Source organism: Orcinus orca, chromosome 19, assembly GCF_937001465.1.
Source record: "Orcinus orca chromosome 19, mOrcOrc1.1, whole genome shotgun sequence".
NCBI lineage: Eukaryota > Metazoa > Chordata > Mammalia > Artiodactyla > Delphinidae > Orcinus > Orcinus orca.
Genome location: NC_064577.1, coordinates 37320643 through 37332709, shown reverse-complemented (window position 1 = coordinate 37332709; position 12067 = coordinate 37320643). Strand labels below are relative to the sequence as shown.

The window sequence follows — 12067 nt, the reverse complement described above, 5'->3', positions numbered from 1 at the left end:
GATGGCAATCTCTCTGGAGATGGTGATCTCCCATGAAGGCAGGAAACACATTTTCAATGAGAGCCACAGTAAGACACAGCTAGCCAGCCAGCTTCTGGGTGGGGTGTTATGGGAAAGACTTAGATCCCTGGACCCTTTGGCTAATATCAAAAGTGGGGCTGGAGTGAGGGTAGTGATTTGGGGATTGAGTTAAGCGACAGTTTTTCCTCTGGAGGAGACCAGGCTTCCTATGATTAGCTTAGATGGAACAGAATTTTTTTTTGGTACGCGGGCCTCTCACTGTTGTGGCCTCTCCCATTGCGGAGCACAGGCTCCGGACGCGCAGGCTCAGTGGCCATGGCTCACGGGCCTAGCCGCTCCACGGCATGTGGGATCTTCCCGGACCGGGGCACGAACCCGCGTCCCCTGCATCGGCAGGCGGACTCTCAACCACTGCGCCACCAGGGAAGCCCAGAGATATTTTTATCATCTAGACCAGATGGGTATTCCAAGTTAGTCGATAAGTACCCCAGCCCCCCACCATGATAACCATAAAAATAAATGCTTCTTTTTATGGAATTTTATAACTCATACAAATTATAAAAGTATCTTTTCATGCACATTATCTTATTCTTCTCCCAACAACCTAGTAAAGTAGAACTTAGTACTATTGTTATCTTCATTTTGAGGATAAGGAATTGAATCTCAAGAAAGTTAAGTAACTTGTCCAAGCAAATGAGTGGTGAGTTAAGATCAGAACTAAATCCTGAAATCCTTACTCTTTCCACTGTCCTGTAATACTACTGGTTTACTGAAGGCATATTGAGTTAAAGTCCATAGGATGTGCTTTGAGACTCATGTCCTACCCCTACTCCATCACTTATTTGCTGTGTGACCTTGGCACCTTTGCTTAATCTTGTAGGGGCATAGTGCAGCTGGTGGAGGGTAGCCCATAGTTTCACAGTCAGAATAACAGGTTTTAGAATTAGAAGGGATGAAGCCAACAAAACATAATGGGAGTCAGAGAAGAGGAGATGTCTCTGGAGAGGAACACTGGATTGGAAGCAGCAATAGAAGAAATATAAGGGCTGAGTAAACAAACTATTGAGAATCATTGAGCAAGTAGAGAAAGGAATGAGGGGGAAGGGCACACCCACTGTGTGTTGGGTAGTTGACTTCATGCTGTTTGATTCTCAACCATCCCTGTGAGTGAAGGTATCTTTTCTTCGATTAGAAGAAGGGAGAGATTCGATGAGGTCAAGTAACTTAGCCAAGATCACATAGCCGGTAGGTGATAGAGCCAGGTTTTGAATCAGATTATGTAATGCTTTTATGTCATGTCCCTTCCAGAGGAAAGAATAAGAACCAAAAAGGGCCTGTGAGGGACAAAGTACGTCAGCGAGGGTCATCCAGAGGCAATTGCCAGGCACCACAGCCCTCTCGAATCTAGGCATCTTGCCTAACGTCAGGCATACGTGACATCCTGTCACCTGCTTTCCCAGACGTCCCATGACTGGCTTTGGGGATGGCTCCCTCTTTCTGGAATTGCCTTGTTTTTCATCCTCCCATCTTTCCCCCTCCCCCAGAGGACACTGGAAAGGATGCTGTGAATTGTACCTACAAGAATGAGGAGGACTGTGTCGTCAGATTCCAGTACTATGAAGACTCCAGTGGAAAGTCCATCCTGTATGTGGTAGAAGAGCCCGGTGAGTGAACCCTGAGGGTCCCAACCCTGCCCCGCAGGGAGAGGGAGACCAATATTAGGCAGTTATTTCCACCCATCACTCCTCTTAAACAGAGGCAGCCAGGTTAAACCTGACCTTACAAGTGATAAGTCAGGGCCTGTTATCTGGGTGTGGGGGTATATAAACACAAATATTAGCAAGAACTTACTTGCTAATTTAGGAGATAGAAAAATAAGAAGGTGGGTCAGGAGAGGAAGAAGGGAGGTATGGAGCTCATCAAGGAACAGAGTATATATAGCATGGCGTTTTTCGAGGTTGATAATGTTAAGAAGTAAGGAATTTCAATGCTAGCACTTTCCAGCACAAGGCATCTGCTCTTCTAAAAGTTAAATTGTTGCCAAGAGCAACCTGCTTGCTGCTTCAGAGGAAGGCCTGAGGTTTGAGGGCAAGCTGCCCTTGCCAGCTTCACCACAGGATGTGGTTAGGTGCTTGAGGCACCGGCCCGAGGCTGCCTTGAACGCTGAAAACTTACCTCGTGTTCTCAAGACCCTCTGGAAGCAGGGGAGCTCATCCCGTCACACACAGACCCACCACAGATTTGTCACCATCCAGCATGGTAGATTTGCTTGCTTCCCCTTATTTCCTTCATCTCCTTTCTTTCCCTTAAACAACGGACTAAGTAATGAATCATTTGACAATATTCTTGAGTACTTATTATATATCAGGCAGTGGGCTAGGTGCTGGGGTTATAACAGTAAATAAGGCAGATGTGGTACTCACCATGGGGGAGAGAGGCATGTAAATCGGTAATGACACTGCAGAGGGATAAAGGCTACAGTGTGGCGGGCGTTGGGGATGGGAGGAGTGGACAAGAACTTTCAGGAGTGAAGGAACAATTTCTGAAGGCAGAGGGTAAATCAGTCGGTCGCTGGACATTCTTTACAGCCATAGGAATTTCTTCAAATCATCGTTTAGACCAGGGGCCAGCAAACTTTTTCTGTAAAGGGCCAGATATTAAATATCTTAGGCTTTGTGGGCCAGGTGGTTTCTGCTGTGACTACTCAACTCTGACACAGGAAAGCAGCCATAGACTATATGCAAATGGAGGGGTCTGGCTGCGTTTACAGAAACAGGTGGCCAGCCGCATTTGGCTTACTGGCCCCTGCTTTAGGGCAGTGGTTCTCAAACTTTTGTATGTTCCCTTGTTAAAAAATCCAGAGTCCTGAGCCCTGTCTTGCTTCCACAGGCCTATGCCTCTGTGTCCTTTGTTAATGCTCCTGCTAACTGTGACATATTCCCCGATGTTTGAACGCCTCTGCTTTAGATACATCACGTCCCCTGATGAGCCATCTCAGACCTCCTCCAGCCTCCATTCCGATGCCTAGATTTGGTGACCTGTTTGATTCTCACAGCAGCTGTGCTTCCCTTTAGATGGGCCTTCATCACACTATCAAATTGCTGCTTTTTTTTTTATTGGAGTATAATTGCTTTACAATGGTGTGTTAGTTTTTGCTTTATAACAAAGGGAATCAGTTATACATATACATATGTCCCCATATCTCTTCCCTCTTGCGTCTCCCTCCCTTCCACCCTCCCTATCCCACCCCTCCAGGCGGTCACAAAGCACCGAGCTGATCTCCCTGTGCTATGCGGCTGCTTCCCACTAGCTAACTATTTTACATTTGGTAGTGTATATATGTCCATGCCACTCTCTCACTTTGTCACAGCTTACCCTTCCCCCTCCCCATATCCTCAAGTCCATTCTCTAGTAGGTCTGTGTCTTTATTTCTGTCTTACCCTTAGGTTCTTCATGACAGTTTTTTTTTCTTACATTCCATATATATGTGTTAGCATACGGTATCTGTCTTTCTCTTTCTGACTTACTTCACTCTGTATGACAGACTCTAGGTCCATCCACCTCATTACAAATAGCTCAATTTCGTTTCTTTTTATGGCTGAGTAATATTCCATTGTATGTATGTGCCACATCTTCTTTATCCATTCATCCGATGATGGGCACTTAGGTTGTTTCCATCTCCGGGCTACTGTAAATAGAGCTGCAATGAACATTGTGGTACATGACTTTTTGAATTATGGTTTTCTCAGGGTATATGCCCAGTAGTGGGATTGCTGGGTCGTATGGTAGTTCTATTTGTAGTTTTTTAAGGAACTTCCATACTGTTCTCCACAGCGGCTGTCTCCCTCAGCTGACCATAAGTTCCATGAACACAGGAGTGGTGTCTGTCTTATCTACTGTTATATCCCCATACTTGGCTCAGTCATTTACAGAGAAGATACCTAATACACAGTTTTTGAATGAATTAATAGGACTGATTATTCCTAGGAGACAGACAGACTTATATACATCTTAATATCTGTTGGCAGACTTTTAGCTGCTTAAAGAAGGGAGGGGTTGAAGGTGGGAAGAGGGCTACATCTATGTCACCCAGGGTGTTGCTGTCCCCGTGGGTAGAGGAAAGCATGGGGTCCCCATTTGTGATATTGTTCATCAGCCTTTCCAGAACTCTTATCCTTTATAAGGGAGAAGGAAGGTAAGGAAAGGGCATCACCTTAGTTTTATTTTGTGACTCAGGGAAGGCTGGTGTGGGGAAGTGGAGAGGGAGGAGTCTGGGTATATCTCTCTGGGGGAGCAGATATAGGTTAGTTTGGCCATGACTTCCTCACACTTTCCCATCCACCTGTGTTAACACATTAAATGGATTTTCCCACACCCTCCCGATCTGTACCATTGTCCCTTCTCATTACAGAAGGGCAGTGTGTTCCTGCTTTGGGGTTTAACATTACTTCATCTCTTTGTTATGACAATCCGGCTGGTGCTCTTGCTGTATCACTTACCAAATCATTTGACCTCGTATTCTGAGACTGGAATCTACTTCCTGGAGTTGTGGGGAACGAAGATGATGATAACTGGGATGGTAACACATAACTAGTTAACAGAGTGGAGGGTAACTTTTTAGGCTTACTGCCAGTAGACCCCTTCCTCCACATTAGGAGATGGGACCCTAGACCTACGTTTCCTACCTTGTAGTCCTGGAATTCCAAGTTCTGCCTCTCCTTTCACCCCAACCTCCAATCATTTTCAGGGTCTCTGGCTTTTAGTAGAAGGTAGCGTCTGGGGCCCTGAGTGTAGGAGGAGATTATTCTCATTCTCTTCCCTAACTCATGTCCTTGCAGATGTCCTTTTTGAAGGGCTGAGCCACTGCAGGGCAGTGAAGAGGGCACCACCAGAGTTTGGCATTGGCCAAGTGGTGTTCAGCCCTCAGGTTATGAGCTCCCCTGAGCTGAGCCCTCATCACTTCCAGATAGTGTTGCCTGATAAAATATAATATGTCCCATGCAATATGTGGTACATACTTAAAAGGTTATTTGTTGTTTATCTGAAGTTCAAATTTAACTGGACTTCCTGTACTTTTGTCTGTCAAGTCTGCTAACCCTACCCTGTCTTCCCTGACCTTGGGTCATCACCCACTGTGGGCCATCATCACTGTGGCTGGGAGGGCTCTCCAGAGACCGCCTGATCTTGTGTCTGCTTCCAGGAAGCCTGCCATCCACCCCTCTCAGGACAGATGGTTAAGAGATTTAATTTTTCCCCTTAAGATCTGGCATTCTACCTGTCCTGCCTGTACTGACATGTAAAATTGAAGAGATTCCACTTTGAGGTTTGAGGGTCAGCCCTACCTCAGTCTTCCAGAGAATTCGTAGCTGCTTTTCCCAGAAGAACGGGGGCCCTTCACTCCTAGGACCTCGGACACTGGAACCTCACAGCCTCTCTCCAGACATTTCTTTCATTATAGACAGCTTGTAATTTGGTGGGATGGGAAATAGCCAGCTTGGATTCTGGTGGTGGCTGTTTTTGGGTAGTGTGTGGTGAGCATAGTGTATATGTTTAGAGAAGAAGGTGGGAAACAGTGTGGAAGGTAGGTGTGACTCCTTTCCAGGCCCATCAGTACTCACATATACAAACACCTAATTACATAACACCTGAGAGTTACCGGAGCGAGGTCACTCATCAGACGTCTGTGGTTGATGGGAAGCAGAGCTGTTCAGAGCATACTCATCTTGGCCCTCAGAGGGGTGACGTACCTCTGTTTATGTTGGTTGTTGACTGGGATTGAACAGGAAGTCGGTTCTCAATAGGGTTAGGATTTTGGATGACTAAATATTTTGGGAAGAAACCCAAAATATTGTCTTGGCTGGCAAGCCTCCTAGTCTCAAAGTATGCTAAAATTGTCATTGGTTCCCAGCCCTCGGGGATGTTAGATATCTGAACCAGGGCAGCTAACTCAAATGCCTACAGGAGCTGGGTAAGTAAATTAGGGAAAACAGCCACGTGCAACAGGGGCACCAGTAATAATGGGAGCTGATGTTTATCGCGCACTGGCTCTGCCAGGCACTGTTCTGAGTTCTTTCAATATATTTAACTTAATTATTCCTCATAATAAAGGTTTGAAGTCAGGGCTATTACTGTTAGAGATGGAGAAATGGGAAACAGACACCAGAAATGTTAAATAATTTATCAAAGGTCACATAGCAGAGTAAGTGGAAAGCCAGGATTCACACCCAGGCAGTCTGGCTCCAAAGCCCACAGTGGCACAGACTCAATGACAAGTCACACTTTGCCTCTGTTTAGTGGAGAAAAGAGGGAGTAGTGAGGAGTCTGGCAAACTAAAAAACGTGTCCCATCTAAAAGGGGCAGCTGCTCCTCAGCCCTGGCCATTTACAACCCTATAAAAATATAGGTTCAGTGGTTCTAGGTCTTTTGACTTTTTTTTTTAAAGAGAAGAAGAATCTTAAATTCTAAGGGGAGAATCTCCTGATTATTCAATGTTGCCCACAAAATCAAAATTTTAATAAACAACTGTGTGGGTCTTCCCTGGTGGTGTAGTGGTTAAGAATCCGCCTGCCAATGCAGGGGACACGGGTTCGAGACCTGGTCCGGGAGGATCCCACATGCCGCGGAGCAACTAAGTCCATGCGCCACAACTACTGAGCCTGCACTCTTGAGTCCGTGTTCCACAACAAGAGAAGCCACCGCAATGAGAAGTCCGCGCGCCGCAGCGAAGAGTAGCCCCCGCTTGCGCAACTGGAGAAAGCCCGCGCACAGCAACAAAGACCCCACGCAGCCAAAAATAAATAAATTTATTTAAAAAAATTAAAAAACAAAAACCAATTGTAGGGACTCACACAGAGTAGGCTAGATTCCGCCTGTGGGTGACCAACTAACAACCTCTCATTTAAAACAATCAGGACAGATTATTGCTGCTCTAAAGCTTGTACCCCCCTCCTTTAAAAAATTAATTGGCTTATTTTATAAGTCCTGTTCCCTTTAGATAACTTTCTAGTGTGAGTTGGGCAAAAAGTTCGTTCAGGTTTTTCATGACATTGGCCAGAAAAACCCGAACGAACTTTTTGGCCAACCCAATACTTCATTACTTTGTCAAGAAGATCTTATTTATAGCCAATTCGAATGATTCCTGTTCCATTGCCAACCACCCTGCTCTGTGCTCTCTTCTGACAGAGTGTCCCAAGGGCCCTGACATCCTGGTGGTCCTGCTTTCAGTGATGGGGGCCATTCTGCTCATCGGCCTTGCTACTCTGCTCATCTGGAAGCTCCTCATTACCATCCATGACCGGAAGGAGTTTGCTAAATTTGAGGAGGAGAGAGCCAGAGCCAAATGGGACACAGTAAGAGGCTGGGCTGAGCTGGGCATTTTCCTAAGTCGCTGGTTCAAGGGTCTCAAGAGGAAGCAGCAGATGCTTATTTAGGGTGGCCAGCATCAGCCAGCACCATAGTTTCCCAGTTAGCCTCTGTTCTGGAAATTGAGAGATGGTCTAACTGTCCTGTTGTCCGTATGCTTCTTGGAAACCACCCGATTCTCTCTCTACCGCATCAGTGAGTACCAACTGAGCACAGAGAGGGCTCACCTCTGCTCTGGACACTGCGAAGTGATGAAAAGGAAACTTATTCTCTGAGTGAGGGAGACAGGACAAACTTGAGAATCCTACACTGAGGACATATAGTAATACATGATATACTACTGATGAAAGCATTAAAGACAAACAGAGACAGATAATAATAACTAACATTTACTGAGGATTTACCAGGAACCGTTCTAAATGCTTTTTACGTATTAATTTATTTCATCTCTATAACAGCCCTATGTGGTAGGTAACATTATTATTCCCATTTTATAGACCAAGAAACTGAGTATAGAGAAGTTAAGCAGCTTTCCTGATTGTGGGAGGGAATTAGGTTATGATAGGAATTATTTTGGGTCAGCCTCTTAAAAGTACGCTCCCTGAAGTTTATCCTGATTGAATCCAATCAAACAAGCATTTATGGAGAACCTTCTGTATACTTAAGTTTACTCTATTCTCCTCTGGCTCGTGTTCCACATTTTAACTTTTTTCTGGACCTTCCAAATGACCGACTCCCTGAATACCTGAGGTTAGGCTGAAAGTTTGTTCCCATTTGATGGTGACCTCAGGCCATTGTACTCAAGGGTCCCAAGAAACTGAGATGTTTCTGTTCAGATGATGTAGAAATCCTGACTCTCTGAGGCACATGAGAATGTGCTCTGTTTCTTGAGGCTACCATTAAGGACTACTAGACCTAATGGGAATTGTCTCTTTTTGTTAGAAAATAATTCGGGAAACCAAATTATTGTGAGGGCCTTTTTCCTGATAACGTGACAGTTTGTGGGTAGTGCTTGAGGGATGAGATGAAAACAGATTAAGAATTATTTGAGCAAATGTGGTCCTATATGTTCCAGCCACCACCTGCTACATTTCTCTTCTCTGCCCACACTCCCAATCACAGTCACAACAAAGAAAAAAAGGGAGAAAGGCAAAAGAGAGAGTTCATAGGGAGGAAATAGGAAGTATTGGCTAAAAGCTATCTTGAAGTGTTTTGGGATCACCAAAAGTGATGGGCTGAATTTAACCCCTTAGGCATGGTGGCAAGATAGCATTCCACTTTATCTCTCCTCTTATTTCCTATCCATTCCGTCCTTAAGAGCAAATGTGTGAGTACCATGAGCATCAGGCAGTCCATCGATGGTGTATCCCAGAGAAGAGTGTCTTGGGTAAACATCTCAGATGACGTGTAAACCCTGAGGGTAGGGAAGAATTGAGGAATTCGCTATAAGACACTTTTCTGTTCTCTCCGCAGGCCAACAACCCACTGTATAAAGAGGCCACGTCCACCTTCACCAACATCACCTATCGGGGCACTTAATGACAGGCAGTCATCCTCAGATCACTATCAGACTGTCCCAGGATTGTGGGTGTCTCTGCTGTCGTGTTTACAGGGGCAATACCTGTGGGGCAGAATTGGGGGCTTGGAGTGGGGTGGGTTGGAAGAATGTGGGTCTCTGTGCGTGTGTGCATGTGAGTGTGCTGCGTGTGGGAGAGTGTGTAACTTAAAACTTGTGATGTGTCCCAGATAAGCAGAGCTCCTCGCCTTTGTCCTCAGAACGCCTCCTTCAGGGAGTCTACCTGCTTAACCTGAGGGTGACCTAGTAGCTGAGCAGGTATTCTTCATTACCTCAGTGGGAAGCCAGCTTTCCTTCTCAGGCCATTCTCTTAAAGAGGAGGGCAGGGCCAAGGCCTCTCATTTCAGAGAAAGGGACCTTGGTTTACCCTGTGTTTGTGGTTCTTGGGCCTGACTCTCAGCAGCTCTGGTAGGAACTGCCAGGCTTTGCAGCCTTGCTGTGTCATCCATGCCCCTAGCTCCTCTCCCTTCCCTCAGGCAGAAGGAGAAATCCGGGGAGAGCTGAACCATCAGAGCTGCCTGTCTTTGCCATCACCTCAATCCAGCATGGTTCTCTCCTAAAGGAAGTCCTTGCTACCTATTCTTCGGTCTGTTGAGAGTGAGAACGGCAGGGTCACCCACGGGTCATGCATGGCCTGGGGTTAAGGTGCCCGAGTTCCCCAGTTCATAATCCTAACCCTTCAGATTTGCCTCATTGACAGCTCTACCCTAGTGATTCGTGTAGAAAAAGTGTGTCACCCTTAGACCAGCAACACCTCTTTACCTCCTATTCCACCCTTTCACTACTATAGACATTTGCTACATACGGGGAATTTCTCTCATGACCAGAAGCTTTTCCTTCCAGGGAGAGTGCCATGGTTAGAGCCAGAGGTCTGGCCTCACCCTTCAGGCCTTCTGTCTCGTGTCCAAGGCACCTCCACACACCCAACCCTGTGCTTCTGTGTGCTACGTCCACCCATGGGGCTGATTGCATTTATCTACCTCTTGGGTGTCTTGTGAAGGCGTCATTCCCACGGGTCTTTGAGTCTGCTGGGCATAAGTGCCAGGGTGGAATGACGGGCCAGTCGTATCAGCGTGTGTGGCCCATCCTCCTGTGGGCCGGGCAACCTCATTTAACTCAGTCTTTAATCTGAGAGGCCACAAGTGCAATTTTGTTTTATTTTTCTCATTGGGGCACCTGAAACCATGATGAGGCTTGTTTAATCTAAAGGAGCATAGATATAAACACACTTGCATTATATTTGTAATTTTATTTGATGATGAAGAAAAGGGTGAAAAGCCACACAGACCTGGGCTGGATGCAGACACTCCCACTTAGCGTCATTCATAGCAAGTTGCTGCCCAGTTGCTGGGTCTGTAAGGGCTCTCTCATCCCTGAAGCCTGCGGGGATGGACACGTGGACATGCTGGACCTTGCCCAAGCAGGAGGAGGTAAATGGGCTGTTCTTTTTTTCTAGCAAAAGCAGAAAAACTCCATTGGTGTTTACATTCGTTCAACGTTAACCACCACCACCACTCCCCAAGAAAAAGGGAGGGGCCTAAAAACAGTGGTCTGATGGTCAGAAAATCTAAGTCCTGGCCTCAGTGTTGCAGCTAAGGAACTTTAACCTTAATTAAGGCAAGTTACTTTCTTTTTCCTGGGGCTCAGTTTTCTAGTTTGAAAAATGATGGGTTTGGACCAGCCAGTCTAGGCAGTCTCTTTCAGTGTCAACAGTCTGTGATGCTGGGACTTACTGTGGCATCAAACATGCAGTCAGGATTCTGTGGGATGTTGATACTGTTTGTTTTTTCAGTTGGGAGACCTGGCTCTGGCAAGAGCAGATGTCATCCCATATCACCTTTCTCAATGAAAAAGCTTCATTCTGTCGTCTCACAGAACCCCTTTTCCAACTGTTGTTGGTAGTCACATCTCCTGGTGTAGCACTTAAGCTCCACTTAGTTATTATTTCTTTGTTCACTTTGCACATGGTTTCATCCACGAATTGGGGAAGAGGACTCCATAAGAAGTAGCTGCAATGTGTCTTCTGTGTCCATGTGTTAACACTGAGAATAAGCCTTGGGATTAGGAACAGGACAGATGACCGAGCCCTGCCTCACTCGTGGATTACACCTTCCTGTTGAGGATGGTAATGTTGTAGAGGGATAAACGGGGAGGGATGATCGTGAATCCAAGAAGTTTAGAATCTAACTATAACCTTTGGCTACTGAGAAGAGACTCCACTGGAGTAACAGTTGGTCACTTTCTTTAGATAAAATGGTTTATATGAAGAAACTGTATCAAAGGAGGAGGAACATGTATTCAAAGGATGAAAAAAACAGTAAGAATCTTGTCTGAGTTTCTGGAATGAGGCTTGTAGTCTTTGAAGATCAGTACTGTTTGTATGTGGGGAGAAGCTGTAGCTGTGCTCCCGAGATAGCAAAGAGCAGTCAGTTTTGGCATTGTGTAGGATGAACATCAAAATAGTATTTTAGCCTCAGACAAAACAGCCCGAAGAAGTTATTTGTGCCTAGCTCTTTTGGAGATATTTTACGTTCAATCTCAGGGTCTGTGGACAATAATGGGAAATTTTGAACATTCCTGACAAGTTGTCACATAAGAAGTCAGTTCTTTACCTCTCAGATATTCCTAGAACATTCATGATTTCAAGATATTTCTCTTTGTTAAATATTCCTGGTTGAAATTACCTTCCTGACTTCCTAACCACCTCCTCTGTTTGAGTTGTGCAACGGTGAATTAAATGTGCTTTCCAAAAAGAATTGGCTTAAGGCTGCCCAGTGCTTCCTGTGTTGTTATTTCTGTTTCCTTTGGGTGAATAAGAGTGTCATTGCCTCACAAATGATTATTTTAGAACAAGTGTGCTTCCAAATGTAACAGAATGATGACGATTCCGGGAACTGAAGTTAGTTTTGGAACCTAGAGCTTTTCTTTAGACTTTAGTAACAAAATGAGTACATTTTTACTGTTATGAGAGTCAGAGTTTTGTTTTTTTAATTGGAGATTTTTTAGGAACTTGTATAATCTCAACAGAACTGTCAATTTAGTCTAGGTTTTGTCTGCAGGAAGCATAAATTAGTAAAATAAAGGCTTAATGGCAAATTACTTACAGGA

General features: G+C 45.3%; 1 protein-coding gene across 1 annotated transcript in view; it reads left to right on the top strand.

Annotated features, from left to right (window-relative positions):
- The window catches only part of ITGB3 (integrin subunit beta 3), a 52089-nt gene extending 40022 nt beyond the window's left edge, over positions 1-12067 (top strand). The window contains exons 13-15 of the mRNA XM_049701643.1: positions 1566-1685; positions 7204-7370; positions 8857-12067. Of these exons, the coding sequence (XP_049557600.1) occupies positions 1566-1685; positions 7204-7370; positions 8857-8922 (353 nt within the window). The 3' untranslated portion in view covers positions 8923-12067. The remainder of the gene's footprint in view (positions 1-1565; positions 1686-7203; positions 7371-8856) is intronic.